This window comes from Sturnus vulgaris, chromosome 3 (assembly GCF_052056855.1).
Source record: "Sturnus vulgaris isolate bStuVul1 chromosome 3, bStuVul1.hap1, whole genome shotgun sequence".
NCBI classification, from domain to species: Eukaryota; Metazoa; Chordata; class Aves; order Passeriformes; family Sturnidae; genus Sturnus; species Sturnus vulgaris.
In genome coordinates, this window is record NC_142245.1 from 62,593,489 (window position 1) to 62,613,329 (window position 19,841).

The 19,841-nt window shown below is 39.2% G+C and overlaps 1 protein-coding gene across 2 annotated transcripts in view; it reads left to right on the forward strand.

Annotated features, from left to right (window-relative positions):
• The first annotated feature begins 688 nt into the window (after positions 1–688).
• The window catches only part of THEMIS (thymocyte selection associated), a 62,210-nt gene continuing 43,057 nt past the window's right edge, over positions 689–19,841 (forward strand). Inside the window, exons 1-5 of one of the 2 annotated variants that reach the window (XM_088162837.1) lie at positions 689–882; positions 1,173–1,331; positions 9,075–9,533; positions 12,193–13,232; positions 16,106–16,286. In XM_088162837.1, the coding sequence (XP_088018963.1) occupies positions 798–882; positions 1,173–1,331; positions 9,075–9,533; positions 12,193–13,232; positions 16,106–16,111 (1,749 nt within the window). In that variant the 5' untranslated portion in view covers positions 689–797 and the 3' untranslated portion in view covers positions 16,112–16,286. Of the gene's footprint in view, positions 883–1,172; positions 1,332–9,074; positions 9,534–12,192; positions 13,233–16,105; positions 16,287–19,841 lie in introns of those variants that run through there. The other variant, XM_088162836.1, reaches the window with a different exon arrangement.

A 19,841-nucleotide genomic window follows, 5' to 3' on the forward strand; every position in this document is an offset into this window, starting at 1 on the left:
AGGAAGAATTTTAAGTAGCCGAACAATAATAGTAGGAGAGCAAATAAATACACTCACCAATGCATTGGGAGTGGAAATGAGAACAATGTTTCTCACCACAAGGGAAATGAAACTTTGAAATGAGATTTCAGAAAAGAAACATCCACATCACTCCTGGACAGATCTTGGTTAGTTCTTGGGAGGAAATGCACAGAAGAATTGAAGCTAGTATTAAAGTCAACATTTCTGATGTTCTGTGTTCAATGCAACTCCATCTAAAAATGGAACACCATGTGTTCACTGCACTGCCTTTATATATGGTTAATTGATCCCATGCACCAAAGCTTCTGCTAATCTCCTGCAGAGACCAGGAGGAATTTTCCTTCTTCTGCATAACTTGTCTTTTGGGATTTTTGGCTTCATCCTTCTCTCTGTGCATCTGCTTCTCAAATACTAAAGGCTGACCACAACAAGAATGGAGAAGGGAGTAGTGGTTTTGGCAGGAGAAGATACAGTTCCAGGTTTTGCTGAGGAAGTGCTGAAACACTTGGCTGGATTGCTTTGCTCCTTTTCTCAAAGTTCTGAACATGACAGAGAGAAAAGGAATTTTTTGCTGACAGGTCAGAATCAGTAGGCTTGTTTCAACATAGGACAGGGATTGCCATTGCTAATTTGCCAGTTTTCCAATTTCTTGTACTTTCTTCAGGTGTTTTGTTACCACAGGAAGCTCAAATGCTGGTTGCACTTGGATGTTTCCTAGGCACCTTCAAGGGTCTGTGGGTTTTTGTGTCCTGCTGTAGCCTGTTGTTTCCTATGGGATGTTACCCTGTGCTGTGTGGAGGCACCTTCAGTACCTGAGCCACACTGCCTGCTGGTTTCAGGAGATAGCTCCTGACAACCCAGGTAATCCTATGTTCTACCTCTACCTATTTGGTCTAATAATTTGGAAATGTACATTCTTCAGACCTTGTTCTCCTTGCATGCATTTAAGAACCATGTACACATAGACCTGACTGGTCCCTGAAGTCACAAGACGACCCTGAGGAAGTAAAAGAAAATTAGGTCAATTATCACAAGATAAGTATTATTTCATATAGTTTAAGATTTTTTTTTTCACTCAAAGAGGTAAAGACATTTGACAAAGTGAGGAAAAGATAAATAATGCTTCTCTTGCCTTTTGTATTTCTTTTCAGGTTCTGTCTATGAGATGTTTGGAAATGAATGCTCCCTGTCAACAGAAGAAGTCATTAAAGTTATTGGTTTCAAAATTAATAAGCTCATAGCAAGTATCTGCGAGAATAATGAAGTCAGCCAGTTTTCGGCCAAAGTGGAATTACCACTAAATTTTCCTGGTACAGTATTTCATGCATACATGTTTTTGAGGAATTATAGTCCTGAGTAATCACCTTTGTTCATTTTATTGATTTGCTGTCTTGATTGATATTTGAGGTTACAACTCAGCTGTCAAGAATACAGTTTTATCAGATGATACACGACACAGGCAACTAATTTTTAAATTTCAACTCTTACAGTCCTTTCTCAAACCTGGATAGAAATTATTAATATTATAAAGCTTTGTGGTAATGCTTTCTACACTTGGAGTCCCTTGGTGTAAGAATTACAACAAAATTCTTTTTTCATTTACTTATGACTTTGCCAAACCTTGTCTGAGCTGAAATATTCCTTTTTGTGTACTCAAACTGTAATTTATTTACCATTACTACATCTGTATTTTATTATTTTGGGTACAAAATATTTTCAATACTTTGTTTTCAATACTGCTTTTATTTTAATAATTTATTTTAACAACGGTGGCCACAGTGGCTACTCCATGCTTGGAAACAGGATTAGAGGGGAATGGATGTGTTTTTCTGCTTAGAAAAAACTCTTCTACTGTTCTATAGAGAAATCCAAATATATTAATATTTTGGAGGATGGACTTGAAATTTGGTGTGTGGTACTGATTTGTTACTTGAACCATATCTTCCTCTTTTCATGTTGCCTTGTTAAGGAGAGCTGGCCAAATACTGAATCCAGTACTAGTTCATCATGTTTCATATTAGTTAAGTTTTGAAGTTTGCTCTCATCTCAGTTCCTCTACTGTTAGGGCCCAGCAGCATTGAACAGGGAAGTGAATAAAGCACAGAGGGAGAAGTGTGTCTCTCATGTGATTATCCCAGGTGTGGGAAGAGAAGGAGGTAAACTATGTTAGGAAAATGGTTTTTGACTTCAGAGCAGGACAGAAGGATGAAGATATTCCTTGCAAAGATCAGAGACTGGAGGCAAGTGCAGGTAGTTTCAGCAGCAGAGGAAGACTCCACCCACCCACAAGTTTGCAAGTACGACATTTCCTATCCTGGGTGTTTTGCAGGCAGCAGAGGTAATGGGAGCCCCTTGGGGAGAGGAGATGAGCAAGCTGGAAAACTGCATGAGGAGGGCTGTGGGAATGGGAGTGAGTCTAGGGGAGAAGCTTTGGGACACCTGCAGAAAGGAAACACTGGTAGAGAGGACACACAGAACACAACAGACTTCAAGAGTCTGAGATTGTGTCCAGGACTCACTTTGACCATCAGTCTAGCTAATGGACTGAATGAGGCTACAGTTTTGTACAAAACAAAAACAAAACCAAACACCTAAATATTTAATTAGCATTGTATTGTACTGAAAACACATGGGAAATTAAATTGATGCTGCATGGGGAACATAATATGAGTGCTTTCTAGTGTTTAGTGCTTGACTTAACAACCTCATTGATGCTCTTCTGAAGTCTTGCTGGGTATGCCAGAGTGTGTGCACGTGCATGTGTAGGGGTTAGGATATGCCAGTATCCAAGCTGATACGTGCTTTTTCTGCAGAGAAAGATAAGACACAGTTCTTGAAACAAATAAAATGTACAAGTCCATGAGGATGAAATGTTTCATCTGAATTCTACAGAAAAATATCTTCTGCTATGCCTTTATTTGCCATCTCTAAAATACAGATTTCTCTTTGAAATAGTTGTGTATATATAACTCCCCCCACCCCCAGTAGATCCTCAATTTACCTTCACGTTTTTCTTATCCTGTGAATCAGAATGATTCTATGACCGCTTATTAAAAGACTTTTTTTGGAATGCCATTTTCAAGCACTAGTGGGGCCTAGATGTAGAGATCAAAGACCTTTTAATTATCTATGGCTATCTAGAGATATTGAAACATGACTCTCCTCTGAACTCTCAAGATACTTTGCATTTTTCTTGTAATCCCTGTTTCTCTGATATTATTAAAATTTCTTCTATCTCTAAAATACCTACACCAATAGAAATATATTCTAAATCTTGATTGGCAGATGAGGTTGAACATTTGAATCTTAAAATATCCAACGCAACAGAGTGATAAAAGTAATCCTAAATTTATTAATGTTGAAAGTCCTGATTGTTAGAACAGAAAGACTTATGATTTCAAATGCTTGAACCTGGTGAATCGGGATTTATTTGCATTCAAGTGATCCATTTTACAGCTTGGCATTTGGATGCTGTTGCCCTACTGAGCACATTTTCAAATTCGATTTAATCACTACAATTTTCATGCATAGTTATGAACTCTCCCAACCAGTGTTCTAGAAAACTAGGTTATTTCACTTGAAAAATAAATTCAGAGTTCATTTTGCTGAAATTTATCATTATTATCCTCCACATGATGGGTATTACTGAAAAGCAGCACTGAAGAGGGGCATAATGACACTTCTTATTAGCCCAACAGGGAGCACCTCTTTCCTGTTTTTCTCTGTATATGTATTCTTATGCATTCAAGAGCTATTTGGTAAGATGTAAATTTGTCATTTCTCTAATTTCATTCTTAACTGACAAATGATTCCACTCTGCAGAGTCAAGATTTCCCAGTCTCTTGCTCTTTCTTGACCTTTTTCCTTTACACTTTATTACATACACATGCTAATCTCTAACTGAAATGTTGTGCATGAAACATGGCTTGCCCCCATCTCCTGAACAAAGCACAGAACTGAATTGCAGATGATCTTTTTTACTCTGCCTTTGACTTAATTCGATAAAAATATCCACAGATCTCCAGGAGGCTGACCCTGTATTTACATTGTTTGTACAGTGCTCTCTTTCTAGTGTTGAAAAAAAAGCAAAAAAATCTTTTGCTTTGATGCTCTTTTCCATTTCCTTTGCCATGAGTTCTTCTGCGTGCCATGGGCTCACGTATCCTTTCACTGGTGCATACTGGCACAGATGAGCGATGCTCCTAGCTGGGTTACTCTGGGGATAGCAGCTCTGAGAGTGAAGAACTGGACTCAGTGGCTTTAAACGAGCCTTACTCTTTGTCTTTCTGAGCATATTTGCAGTCTTCAGAACCCCTTTTTTTCTGCTCTGGCAAATCAGATCCTTGATAAAGGCCTAATCTGCCCTTTGCATTAGAGAAACCGCTGCAACCGCAAGTTCACTATCTGTGTTATTTCATTTTATCCTCATTCTAATTTGTTCTTTTTCATGCCTCAGAGGACCAGGCTATTCTTTCTGTGCTCATACACTGGGTAAAAAAATAGAAGTCTGCTGTTACTCTAGACACTTCAATAGCTACATCTAACCACATTCTGAATTACAATTTTCACTACTAGCAAATTAACAGACAGGTAATTTGCACAACAGCTGAATTGTTTGCCAGAACAAATGACTACATTCTGTTGTATTCCTTCTTCTGCCAAAAACATTACTGGACTGGCCCTGTTCTCATGAGGTCGCTGGCTGTTGCTGCTGCTCGTTCCTACGTGGTCTGACAGACATAGAGCTAAGTATGACTGCCCCTTTGAGTACATCTGCAAGTCAAAAGACAGGAGACTTGTCAATGACCATGCAACACATCCGTGGAAGAACAGGGCTTAGGCTCGTCTCAGTATTAGATGAGGGAAAGCTGGCCTTTGGGACAGGATGAGGGGAGGGGGATGCTGAAGCAGAAGAGGTAGAGAGTGGGTGTTGGAGGTGGAGAAAAAGAGGAATAGCAATTAAGTCATCTCCACAGAAGGTAGAAACTGTGCTCTTCCCAATCTCTTGTCTTATCTGGGGAACAGAAACTGCTAGTCTGGGACAGATGATTTGTTCTGCTTTTCTTTTTTCTTGAGGGATGCTTGCTACTCTACTAGGCAAGCCTAACTATCAGTTTTCTCAGCTTTCTGTGGGGGAGAGTAAAATACTCCTTTCCTTCAGGACTCTAACTAAGACTGAAAATAGGAAGTCTATAAAGCTCCAGGGTGGTACATTTTACACTACAGCCAATAAAAGAGAGCCACATGTACTGTTCTGTAAAAAGGTGGTAAAAATATCCTTCTATCAAAACATGTTTTCCCATAGCACATTCAGTCTTGTGATCCTTTGGCTATGTTTTCTCTCCCATACCAGTGAAATAATTTTCTCAGATTCTCAAATGCTCTCTGTCTCAACTTGCACACCAATTAGTAAAACTTCTTGAAAAGATGGACTGATGATGTTTGGGGCTTACTAATCATTGCATTATGTCTAGGCAGACCACCTAATGAAATGCCACTAGGTACAGAGGCTTCATGGAGTGGAATGGTTATATTTTCCTGTGATATTATTGTATATGCATATAGTTCTTGTATGACTGTTTTATTTTCCCCCAAACCATTGGACATCAGTACAGTTTGGTTGTAGACCAGACTGCATTTAGAAAGTATATCTATAGGAGCAATAATGCCAGATCTTGATAAAACAGATGGACTTTTTTTTCCAAATTTGTTATTTCCATCTGTCTTTCCCCGCTACAGTCCACCAAGACCTCCTGGGAAAGTCTAAGTGAATTTGATTCAGTCATTTTATGGTTTATGAAAAAGTACAAAAATATTTTTGTTTGACCTCAAAATGTCCAAATTTTAGCATCTCAAACTTGCCATCTGTCTCCTCCTCCTGGAGGTTTCCTTGTTATCTTAGATTTGGAAAACATTTGTTTTTGCAATTTGATTCACAGTGATTTTAATAAGGCTCTGAATTGTTCCAGATAATATTGTTTGGTGGTTTTTGCAGTTTTATTTTGGTTTTTATACATATATATCGTATCAAGGAGAGCATTTATGAGAGGATACCATGGCAGAATATGGCAGTGACTTCCACCCAACATACTAAAATAACCTTTTATATATTTACCTATGTTCTATATAGAGAGAAACATATGGAACTTTCCATGTTCGTAGCCACTCAGAGGTGGCTGTTAGGTGCCTTCATGTCAGGAATCTTATCAATACAGAAGCTAATTGTGCAAGGCCACATGGCTCTTCTTTTGCCTAAGCAAGCATTCTGTCACCAAAATTAAGAAAACCAGCAGAACAGAAGGCAAACATTTTTCTGCTCCCATCCTTGACAAAGCCAGTCTGCCTGGGCCAAGGGGATAATCAGGTGTCTAGTTTTGTATGAAATCTGATAATTATGTTTCCATATGACACCTGGGATGACAATCTGGGATGTTCATCGGTTTGTTGCTGAAATATTTGCCTTCCAAATAACTTTGTAGGCACAGCAAAACTAGTAGCCTGAGACTATTGTTAAACTCATAGAGGAGAAGAATGTTTCTCATACCAGTATGTTGGCAAATATTTTAGACTGGAAGTGGTTTTTAGCACAAATTATGGAGGCTTTTCAATGCAATTCGAGGGGGCCTGTGGAGTGCATACACTTGCTCCTGTATCACAGATGGGTAAGCATAGTTACTGCCATTGAGACATAAGTATTTTGAATATCCTTTTTAATGAAGAATATTCCTATTTGCTTTCTTCCAGCACCGCCAGGAAATTATATCTTTCTTGTGCTTGCAAAGCATGATACTAGAACACTGTTTCAGTTTCAGTTTGTCACTGGTGCCTTGTCACAGCTATATTTTCTTAATCCTGATGAACCTGTTTGTGTTGATCTGCACTGGCATGGTCCAGTGGTGATTAGGACTGTGGTAGATAATTTCCTTACTAATAATTGTGTTAAAAATGGCAATGAGAAACATTACAAATATCAGTGGGAAAGAAAAGTGTGTTGAAGTTGTACTTTATACATTCATACATGTGCTTTCCTTGCAGCCCAGGATAAAGCCTGGAGGATTTCCTGCAAGTTTTCCTGCAGTGAGGACATATATGTAGAGGATGCATTGACACAAGGGTACTGATTTCACACAGGAAAAGCTGGCTGTCATACAGACAACTGCGAAGGCACAGAACTGCAGAAAGAAGTGATATTGGCACAACTGATGACTATTTCTGCAGCAGATCAAATAGCCTATTACTGATTAGTCTGCTTACAGGCCCTCAGAGATGTTAGTTCCCAGAGTTACTAGTGGCTACATGGGACAACCAGAACCAAACAATCCAGTCACCCAATCTAGCGCTGAATTCAGTTGAAAGCTACTCAATAGACAGAACCTTAATTAATGAAAGTACAGAGTTTTGCTAGTGTAAACTAGAATCACAGCAATCTTGTAGTCAGAATTGCACAACCCCGTAAAAAAAAAAATTAAGAAAGTCTGTTATGATAGAAGTAATTATTTGATACATCCTTCTAAAGACATACAATCTTAGGGACACGCTGATACCATGCAGGGCCCTCAGTTGTGTTGATTATGGTCAGTAATGAAAGTCAGTAAGGGAAAAAGTTTGGAAGAAAATAAGCATCTTGCTTATTTTTAAGGGAAGCAGTATCCCCTGATCCAATTTGTTAAACAATTCTGCAACTGGAGGAGGTCTAGCAAAGGAAATTAGTGACTTCCCAAGATCCAACAGCAACTATGTGTTCTGGCAGCATATCCCACCTCACTGAAATCTAGGTTTCTTCTGGGGCATCCTGCACTTGGCTGGGGACATTTGGGTAGGACATTTAAAACCTTGCAGACATGGCATAAACTACTCATGGGATTTGAAGCTGCCAGACTCCTTGATTCCCGATCCCATGCTTCCTCCTTAACAGCCAAAGCAGGAATATACCTTTACCACAACGTGCCCTCTCAGTGGTCCAGAGGAGTCAATAATGTGGAGGAGTGAGGCCATAGGATTTCTGCTGGTTGACAAAGGGAGAAAAGGTGCAGTGTCCCCCAGGGAGCTTGGCTTCTTTGTCACTGTAGCTGTAGCTATTGGTTTATTTGTGACTAGCAAACTTGGCCTAGAAATAACCTCTATTCTCAGTTATATTCACTTGAAAGCAAGCCTTTGTCAATGTCTGTCTCAGGAAGCTGCTCTGCAATTCCATAAGGCAGCATTCACAATGCTGCCATGCCTTGTGGAGAAGACAGCTGAATCACACAGTTCAGCTAAGACCTGCTTTTTAGTCCTCTCAACCCTCCAGTTCATCTTCTTTTATGAAAACCCTCACGCAAATATAGAAATGTACACATTTTTCTTGCAATGGAAACTCCTAATGAGACAGATCCAAAGGGCATGATTAACATGAAATAATAATGTCCCTAGGAGATAGGGAAGCTCAGATACAGCTTCTGCCTTGCAGAACTTCAGCATTTTAATTGCCTTGTGATGGCTGGAGGGCTACAACACCCAGACTTTGATTTAATCCAGCTGGTGGAGTGGGCTAGCAGATACACTAAAATCTATTTGCTTTTTCTTATCTGTAGGTGCTACTCTTTCATTTGGGATGTAGCTTTAAACACACTTATTGTAGGAATTCCAGTCTGTGTGTGGAAGGTTACATAGTACTGATGTTTGGACAAGAAACTTATCCTGCATGAACTGATCACATTACTGTTGTGTTTCCTCATAGCACATCTGCATTTTGCTCTCAAAGGCTGATTTTCTGAGAAGACAGGAATTTAAGATAATTTTTCTTTTTTCTGTAGCAAAGAAAAATTTTACTGTGGACTAAGAATGCTGGATGTCAAAACTAGATACACGGCAGAAAGGGTTAATTCCAGCTGCCTATACATTGTACCATGCGGCTGATATTACATCTATAGAGTTGTATTTCTAGCAATTGAGCTATCATCTATGAATTATTTGCTGTGCTTTGTTCCTCATTTTTAACATTCACAGTCTAAAATTTAACATGACTTGCTTTGTGTATTTTCCTTTTTATAATGCAAATTTTCTGTTCTTAGGTCTTTATAAGGTTGTGGCAGATAAGACTCCATATGTCAGCATTGAAGAAATTGCAAGAAAAGTTTCTATTGGGCCTACAAGGTTTGGCCATCCTTGTTTCTACAGCACCAAGGATATAAAATTGTCAAACTTCACTGTCAAACATGATGAACAGATCACTTTCAACTCAGTGGAAGAAGTCCATGGAACAATGGCTGTGAACTGTGTGGTGGTCAGAAATAACCAGTCTCATTCCTTTACTCTGCCCCTTTCGCAAGAAGGAGAATTCTACGAGTGTGAAGATGACCAGATATACACCCTAAAAGAGATTGCAGAATGGAAAATCCCTAAGTGTAGACACCGGATTGTTAAACTTTCCAATACTTTACATATGTGTGACTCCTCTAGTCCACTTCCTGAGAATTTTGATGGCTGTTTGATTCTCATGCCTGTCTATGAAGTTCAGGCAGTCATGAAATGTAAGTAGGAATTAAAATTAGTGTTCTGTTAAACTTGGTGTAGCAAAGTACAAAAGTACCCTTAAATACACAACATTTCCTTAAAATAGCCATGAGAGATTCAGTTCATTAAAAATTCCTTATCCATATTTGCCACTAATGTTAGTTTCAAGAGAAAGATAAAAATAATATTTCATTTAGTATTTCTTTACCATCTCTTAGTTCAGATCACTACACTGTATTTCTTTCTGTTGCCATTTTGTTGATCACTACAGTTAAATCCTCACTGAAAATATATTGCATAGTAAAAAGATTGAGCTTAGGAATTCTGTTCAGTTCCCAGATTCTCTTTCTTTATGTCTTAGACTTCAGCCATGGAGAAGTCACTTCATCATTCATGGTTATGTCTAGGAGGTAGAAAAAGAATAGGGACATACGTGTCACAATACACTTAATTATAATTTACTTTTCAGAATTAAGACGTCACGGAAAGGAAAATCATGTTATTTTATTCTGTTGCAGAAAAAAAATATCAACTGAAGATAAATACAAAAAACTCATGGACAATTTCTGAAACCTGTAGGTTTGAGGAAACAAAAAGATTAGAAAACCAATATCTTTAAAAGTTTTTGCTCTGAGCTTTTATTTTCAAAAACTTCACAATTTCTATGGCACTAGTTGTTCCACCAAAACATTGATACAGCTGGGTTCTGATTGCAGGATAGTAGCTTAGCTTTTGAGATTTTGCTGTTTGTTGCATTTACTAGAAGCAAACCAATGAGCTCCATAGAAATTGAATCCTAACAGAAATGTGCCATTCATGAGGCTATTAAGCAGGAAATCTTTTCACAATTTAGCATTTCTCTGTTGAATTAGGTAATCAAATGGACAAAAGAGAAAGAAATAAAAGTGGACAGAGACTGTTAACACAATATACTATAGTTGCTATATGCTTATCATAAGATATTCAACCGTGCTTGCTATGTGATTTAATGTGCAAGGTTGGAGCATATAACTACAAAAAATAAAGTACCCTGTTTGCTGTAACTCTAGCTAGATTCAGGTATCTAGCTCATCTCCTGAAGCTCGATTAACTCAGGTGTATTGCTATATCTGCTTAGATATATGTGCAGAATCAATAGGAATTTAATGTCCTGGAAAACCTTCAGAAGATTCAGAAATATTTGGTATCCACTTGTCTTCCAATCAGTTATTCCAGTAAGGATTGTATTTGTGTTTTTAAGTTTCATGGTGTTCTCAAGATTTAAGAAGCATTGCATATGTCCTAAATAACTATTTAATAGCAACTTGAAAAGTAGGCTTCATGGTGCATGAATAACTACTTTCTTGTGGACCATGAAAAATGGATTTTCACCATTTTTAGGAGAACTATAAATAGACACAAGATAAAGTATGAGAAATACTATCCACTATAAAAAAGAGATTCCTGATAACTGGGATAACTGATTACATTTTCACAGGCTGTGAGCAGGAATCCTCTATATTTCTCATTATTAATAATGAACAAGTTATGTGTGTGGAACTATCACAAATGCTCATAGAAAATTTCATTTTCACCAGTTATTTTCCTTTGTTATCTTTCCCTTGTGGTGCTTAGGATGTTTATCACCTCAAGGTGTCAATGTGACAAAAGGCGAGTTGGAACAAACACCACTGGAATCACTGTCATAGAATTCTATCATATAAAATAAATCTCATACCAACTTTTCAGTATAAAATATTGCTAGGCCCTGCTACAAGGAAGTGTGAATCCAGAATATACTATCCCTTTGTGTAGGTCTATGCAGAATAAGTCTTATTGAAGAGAGTAATTCAATATTATTTGCTTGTTAAATTTTACTGCCTTGGTCAGCGATCTGTGGTGTCACTGGCTTGGAGCCAAATTCTTAAACAAGCCTCAAGTACGTAGTCAGCTTTGTTCTTGGAAGTTTTGCATTGAAAATTTTGTAAGTTCGGTTTTGGTAAAAGAGCTGTTGTTCTCTGTCAGGTTGTTAAATTCACTGGCTCATTTTGATAGTGAATAAAACCAGGTGATGCAGAAAAAGATGCAACAGTTCCAGAGAGGAACATAATATTAAAATGTCTTAATTCATAAGAATAACTTACTCTTAGTTATCCAAAGGCTTTTCCATTTTGCTAAGTGACAGTATTTCCTAATAACTACAGATGTTTTAATCATTCTTATAAATATCAAAATACCTTCTTTCTCCCAGTCTGGCCACGGCAGCAATATGTTGTTAACGGATCCAAGTGCTATTTATTTATTTAAAATGTTTTTCCACTCATTTCTTTAGAGAAACTCTAAGCTGCTATGAAATAAAAGAATAAAAATACAGCTCGCACCCAAGAGTTTGAGAAGATAAACAACTGATTAAACTTGGAGGTGCTGTGGGGAAAACAGTGAACTAGTCTTTTCTTTCACTTAAACTTTGTGCTCACTTGCACACCTTATTCTCTCTCTTCATTTTTGTGGTCTCATACATATCTGATTACCATATCTCTTAAATTACAACAATTTGACTTTGGCTGGCCCTGTTGGTGGTATGCACATGGACACACATGCCTCAGAGAAGGTACTTTTAGTATCTGGCCAACAGGGCATGTATTTTATTTCAATTTGTTCGAAAACAAAACCCAATATATTTCTTTTTCTTTTCAGTTCGAAAGGACATAGTTCATATCCTCTCAGATCTGGATGTTGAGGTCAAGGATGTAACAGACTGTTATGATACTAGCTCTTTCCTTCAGCCACTTTCTTTGGAAGATATTTTTGAGAGAACAAGCAAAGAATTTCCTATGGTTGCTGAGATAATGGAAGGGCCTTCAGGAAGCCAAAAGCCTTATAAATTATTGTCTACAGGGAAAGAGATTGTCATCCACAAAAAGTACCAGGCAGCAAGAGTCCTAGCCTCTGAGATGAGAAGTGATTCCTCCAAAAAACGTTATTTAATCCCTATGAGCTACAAAGGAAAGTTCAAGAGAAGACCTCGGGAGTTTCCAACTGCCTATGACTTAGAGATAGCAAGAAGTGAAAAAGAACATCTTCACGTTGTAGCAACTAAAGCCTTTACTTCTCCTCATAAGGAGCTTTTTTCTGTTTCAGTTGGAGATCAATTTCTAGTTCAGCAACGCCAGACCAGTGAAGTTCTGTATGAGGGGAGAAAGAGACTCATAGATGTTTTAGCTTGTGAGCATATACTAAGTGATTCATATAAAAAAGTGCTCCTCCCTATGTACATGGAAGGTGGCTTTGTGGAAGTGATTCATGACAAGAAACAGTATCACCTTTCTGAGATTTGCAAAGAATTCCGTTTGCCTTTTAATGTCAAAGTGTCCGTGAGGGACCTTTCCATCGAGAAGGATGTCTTGGCTGCTGCTCCTGGTCTGCAGTTTGAAGAAGAAATCACAGATTCTTACTTGCTCATCAGTAGTGCCAGCAGTCCAGTGGAGAGCTGGGAGATTCCTGTGTATCGTTTGAACATGTTGGTCCACTTGCTCAGCAAAGATGTCCAGACAGCTGTACCGCCTGTGACTAGGACCACAGTGGAGGAGGTGAGCGAAGAGGAATATTACATGTTGAGAAGATATGAAAACCTAACCCTTCATCCACCACCCAGGCCTCCCAAAAAGCCATCAGCACCACCACCTACTTTTGCAGTGCCTAAGGAAGGTGTGTCTGACATGCTACAGGCTCCAAAGGTAAGGAATCCCGCCTTGTCTTTGAATGCCTTACAACCACAGGTCATGTTCTGCGGGTTTAAAGTCTTCATTTCACTGTTGTATCCTTATGGCATGTACACAGATGGCTCTCAGCTCCCTGTAATAGGCAAATTAGCCATTACAGACAGGAAAGGCTAAAATCTCCAGTGTGTGTTAATTGATCCATGAAAAACAACGGAACCATGCAGACTCACAGCAGAAATCTTGGCTCTATAATTTTGCATGGATAATCCTTTACTGCACCATTGTAAAAGTGAAGGGAGAGATTTGAAGTGCCTGTATTTAAATCTTTATTAAGGGGAAGCATATGTTTTCATGATGTAAAGATAATTTTGCTCAGCTGGAAATTGCAGAATTAAGTTCACAGAGAGACAGATTGTATTGAAATTTTTGAATTCATTGTTTTGCACTCACCCAAGTGGGAAATAGGTTTGGGATTTAAAAAGAAAAAAATAAAGCAGTTCTTTTAGAATAGAGCTTGATGTTAAAAGAGAAGTGCCCACTCTAGGATAATTTTCTTCATGTTTAACTAACTAAGACAATGCATTTGTTCACTAATTTTTGTGTTGAGTCTGACTGAGGTGGAGTTGATTTTCTTTACACCGGTCTGTAAAGTATTTTTTGCATTTTTTATTTAATCAGGGTTGATTACACACCAATCTTTTGGCTATTTTACAACCATGCACCCACAATATCAAGGTCTTCTTGATTTCCCAGTCTTTCCCAAGAAATTTGGCCAGGGTTGGGCAAGAGGCTGGGAGAAGACAGAGATGGGGGAGCTACCAAAGGGATATTCCATGACACATAATTCCATGTTCAGCAATAAAAACTGAGGGGGTGATTTGCCTAGTAAGGCAGCCATAACTCAGAGGCTGGTCAGACAGCAGTCTGCTTGTGGGAGTTGGTGGTGGTTTTGCGTTTTTTTCTCCTCTTTCCTTCATTTATTATCTGTCTTTATCTGAACCCAAGAGTTCTCTTGCTTTTGCCCTTACTGTTCTCTCTCCTGATGAGATTATCATCATGATGTCAGGGTGGACTGAGTACCCTGTGTTATGATTGCTATGCTTTAAATACAATGTAACTCATGTAATTATTTTGGGAGATTCAGAGGAAGTTCTTTTTTTGAGTGTTGGTATGAAACTGAAGTTGAATTGTAGCCATTCTGAAAGGGCAGCTTTTGTGAGTACCTCTCTTTGTCTGCTGGAGGTGTTGCTCCTCTCATTCCCCAATTCCAAGACTACATGCAGGTCCGAAGCTCCAGATAGATCCTGGGAGATAGTTACAACAGTCTGTAGGAGAATTGAATGGGTAAGGTGGCTCCTTAAGATAAGAGTACTACGAAAAAAAGGATGTGTCATTTTCTCCTGCCTTTATTACAGAAATGTCTTTTCTTCTAATTTTTACAATGAGCATTGAGCACCTTAAATAAGACATCCTGTTGTGCAAGGAAGGATACATAAGCAACTTGTCCATGGAGCTAACAGTCGAGCAATCACCCTGGTACTGGCCAGGGGTAAAGAACTGGGGGAAAATTCCCTAAAGCTATGTTTCTGGTCAATCTGTACTCTTGTCAGTAGGATTCAAACCTCCTCCAGTTACTGACAGCTGTGTGTGCAGAAAAGCAGATGGATGCTGACTCCAGATCATGCAGTAGATAATTTCATAAGGTGAGAAGAGGGTATTTCGTAAGGGCAGAAGAGGGATGAGCTGAGATTCTTTTGCACATTCATGAGTGAGAGCAACCTCAGACTGCAGCTGTCCAGACAAAGGAGATAATTTAAACACTGTTTCAGAAGACCTTTTTTAATTTTTGGGGGGGCAGGTGTCTGTTATAAATAAATAATAACCTGTAGTCAGAATGCTTGGAGTTATGCATATTGCAAATCTCCTCCCCTGGGAAGGTGAAACAAGTGGAGATCTCTTATTCACTATATTAAACATCCTGAGCTGTAAAATACTGTGTTCAAAGTTGCGCAGAATGCATTATCTTTTCTATCCTGAGCACTATGAATCCTCTGAGAAGATGTGGATGGTAGAAGCTAGGCTCTGCCTTGTCCCCTCTGCATCGCTAGGGGAGATTTTGTTTTCTTTTTAAATGTATCAGGAATGTCTGAGGGTTCAGAAAGTCAGAAATTGTGCCAAACTGATAAATAGCCATCTTTGCATATTTTGTGACTATGCATAGGCTTATTTGCATAAATAACAGATGAGCGTCCTAATGAGCTGAACTTCATCCTGACAAGGTGGCAGCCTGGGATAAGCTTTAGTGCTGCATGAGTTGCCACGCTCCTCCCGCAGGCAGCTCCCTGCCTGGTGCCTGGGGAGATCTGGTTGCTTGCTGGAGAGTGGTGAATGGTTTCCTTGTACACCAGTTGGGAAGTTCTGCTTGGTTTGGAGCTGAAGGATAAAATGCTGCTCCTGCATGGGCCCACAGAAGACTAAGATCTGTGTGGGTTTTGCCAATACCTGAGGATTATCTGCAAGTGTGGGTCACCTTTAGCTACAGCTTGTGCTTTGATAGCCTCAGCTCGCAGCAAGGCTGTGAGGGCAGAGAGGCTCCAGCTGTCTCTTCCTGCTGTTCTCTGACCTTGGTAAGGAAGCTCTGAGCCCAGGAGCAGGACTGCATGCTTCACTGCATACTTTTGGTCATGTGAGTCACTGGATTGTGTGAGATTGGCATCCAGCGTGGAGTGGAACCTCAGACGAGTGTGAGAACTGCCTCTGCTTGTGTGCAAAGCGCCATGCTGCAGAGACATGGATGTCTGCACAGTTCAGCAAAGTCCAGACAGCAGATGAATTCTCAAACGTGATGCAGCTGCATTAACCAAGCACTCTGCCCATTCTCTTCACAGGGCTAATTAACTTGGCTCAGCTCCTGCTGATACAGCTTTCACTTCCACAACCTGGGATCTCTCCTCTCGGTTCCACAACACAGCATAGACTTTGCCTCTCATATGAACATTTTGTTTGTGTAAGAAACATTCAGACCACATATGTTTGCAGTTTTGTATTACTTGCTAATTGAATTAAAAAGAAAACCCCCAAGAAAATGAATAAATTAAATAAATGAAAAAAATAGCTTGTATTGAGTGATGAAAATAATCTTATACTTCATACAGCAGATATCTATCTAATATTATTAGACCATAGCAGATATTTATCCAATAGCCAATACCTCTACCCACAAGCACCCCCAGCTGAGGACAGGAATGACATAACAATCTGTATCCTCTGTCTCATGGTAAAATGTATTATAAAATTCACCAGAAATCTACATTCTCTTTGCTAGAATCATTGGAATGAATTTCAGAGAGGGTTTTAACTGACCTGTAGAACTAAATGGTCATTCAGTTTCTGATTTGTGAGCTTATCTAGAAAGTGAGAATGACCTAATAAAACCCTAGAAGTTAATGTTACTAATTTGAGAACGGAGCATCTCACCCTCTTGCTCAGTTGTTCCTGGAAAGAAGTTCCTGTGGGAGTACTCATTCAGGACCTCACTTTCTTGAAAAGAAAATTCATATAAAGGGAACAATCTAAATGTGTCTCATTTTTTCCACGTATCAGAAACGCCACTGCAAATGTGACAAACCAAGTTTTCACTTAGTTACTTCCTTGAAAATAGTTTCCTAAAACTTCCTTTTTCACCTGCTTGGAAACGTACTGTTTCTTCCCCTTCAAGAAGATTTAAGCAAGTTAAGTTTTCTAGCTTTCTTTTTGCCTATCAGTTCAAGCAGTAAATATCTTACGTGTTTAAGAAGGTGGTAATCTATGTCCCTCAATGGTTTCTTATTAAATTGAAACAAAGGATCCAGAGCAAATATTGCTAAATACAATCTTAATCAATGCATGGAAAGTCACAATTTAGCCTTGCACTCCAAAGACCATAAGGGCACTGTTTAATGGACAAAAAGACAGTATTTCACTCCTGATAAGGAGTAAGAGAGGTTAGCTCCATCCAATGCTATTATCAATGATCTGTTTAGTCATGTATCGAATCTGAGCAACAGTAGAATCAGTAAAATATCCACCAGCTGGATTGCTGCTAAATAACTTTATGAATGTGGAACCAGGCAAGTCAGTCACAAACAGTAATCTGCTCATCTCTGGCAAGAAAGTTGAGAGAATTCTAGCCAAGGAAACGGGAATTTAATAAAATAGGAGCATCAGGGCATGATAGTTAATCGTCATTTTGTGCTAAGGTCCATTATCCTTTCAAAAGTCGTTATAGTGTTAAGATACCGAGAACTTTCTTGCTTTCTTGCTTTTTATTTCAAAATTAAAACGAAAGAAAAATTATCACTTCCATCTGGCTTTGCAGTTCTACAAACTGAGCTATCGAAATCTGCTATTAACATATTTATCACATCTGTCTTCACAGTAAAATGAAGACTTATCTGGAATTAAGTTGATAAGACATAAGCTGCATTTCTCAGCAAATGAGTTTTTCTGTAGTGTCTCCTTTCCTTCTTCATAACTATTTCTTTTCTGCTTCTGGAGCATTTTTCACATTTTTGACTCCTTTATAGAGTAGATTTAACACAAATATTTCTGCTGTGTAGCAAGAAACTAACCTTCCTAAACAAAAGCATATTAGAAAATGCACACTGGACAGCCAGGAAAGAATAGGTTATAGCAGACTTAAGGACTTTACAATCTTTCGACTCTAGAAATGAAGAAGAAAAAAGAGGTTCATTAGCAGACGCAGAAATGTGCATATGCAAACATAAGGGGGATGGTTTCTCTCTGACAGATGCGGCATTGTGGTTGCTGATGCTATGCCTGTGCTTCCTCCCTTTTTTCCTGTCCCCACAGAAGAGAATGTTTCCCATTCTCTGGATTATCACCTTCCACCCTCTCTTTCCCCCTCCTTCCCCACATCCTATCTATTGTTTCTCCCTGTAATTTTCCAGTATCTTTGTAAGTCCCTAATAAATAACATGGGAAGACTGGAAGTACAGCTCTACAAACTGAGGACCACCCCCATACTGTCATTGTGGCCAATTTCCTAAAGTGTCTCAAAATCTCATCCCCACCACAACCTCGCCTGGTGAATCAGGTGTGTGGGAGCCAAGTCCCTCAAAGTCCTTGTGCTGCAGCTTCTCACTTCTCCAAGAATCACGTCTGCACTGATTTCCCCCAGCCCCATGTGTTTGGGTCCTCTCATGCTACACTTTTCATGTGCCCTTCACTCCACTCCTAACCTCTATGATATTGGTTCCCCAGTCCCTTGTACTGCTTTCAACAGGCTTGCCTTTTCCTGTTCCTTGCTTCTTCCAAACTCATCTCCATTTCTTGCTCTGCTCTCATGCAGTGAGCTGAAGCCAAGGTCACAGGCATAAAGGAGTGGGAACTGCAGGGACATCTCAAGTTACACACCAGCTTTTGTTGCCTTCCCCAGCAGCATGTATTCCAAACCTCAGCAGAGGATCTGTCTTCTGCTAGGATCTTAGGGGAAAGCTGGAGCAGAGTGTAGTTGCAAGTGTCAAGCAGTTTAATTTTCTTGTTGGCTGGACAGTCCAAGGTGAAGGATTTTGTATTGCTGCTCTGTTGTAGAGATCCTTATAGCTGTGTTTGGATCTGGGGCCCTGTGACCATTTTCTGGAAAGCCTATCCACAACCTTATACTATGCTGGGCTGAAGACTACACATGTGCCATGCCACTTCACATCCTGGGGTTTCCCACAGAAGAAACCAAGCACTGCTGGCTGGAGACCAGGATGCTGGGTACACTATGGGCTCTGAATGAACCAACAGGAAGGGGTTAGAGGAACTAGAAACCCTGAAGCCCAAGCTAATAAAGGACTGGCCTTTTCCTGATATTCTCAGTATTTCTTTTGAAAAATACCAGGAGCTTAAAATTTCCACAGAAAATCATCAAGTCTGCAGTAGGCACTTACTGTGCTTTGATGTTACTCTCAAAACCGAAATAGAGTGGGGAAGATATCAGTGTGCCTGCCAGAAGGACAGGCAGTACATAATTGCCTGAAGAAACAGCAGGGCAATCTGAGGTGTAAGTCTCATTGCAGAAAGGCATTAGTGATACAGGAAATGCTGATATAGTACATGGAATTAAGGAAGGTACAGATGAACATTTGGATATGCTGACTGATGAAAATGCCAACTGGTTAAAAGCAAATTGCTTAATTTAGAGCTAAAAATGAATTACTTGGAGAACAAAGAGAAAAGAAATATAAAAATAAAGAGGATGCCCAGAAGAAATAAAAAATTGAACCACATGAAAATATGGAACCCTTGATAAGAAGGAAAATCCTGAACAGTGTGTGAGCCAAAATCCATTGATGTCAGTAAGGAAAGAACTGGCTGGTACATTTTTTCCGTCTCGCAGAAAGCACATAACATAATACAACACATAGCATAACAAAATCATATAATTATGCATAATTATGAAGCAGGTTAATAAAAGTAGAAGAATAAATTTAAAATTCAAGGAACCACTGCAGCAGAATAACTTTCCAAAAATAGAATTTGGGGAGTGGGGCCACAGAAATGTCTTTTTTCAACTGGGGTTCCAAGAAGCCTGATTTCCCCACAGAGCAAAGCTGTTCTGCAGGCTACATTTTGCTG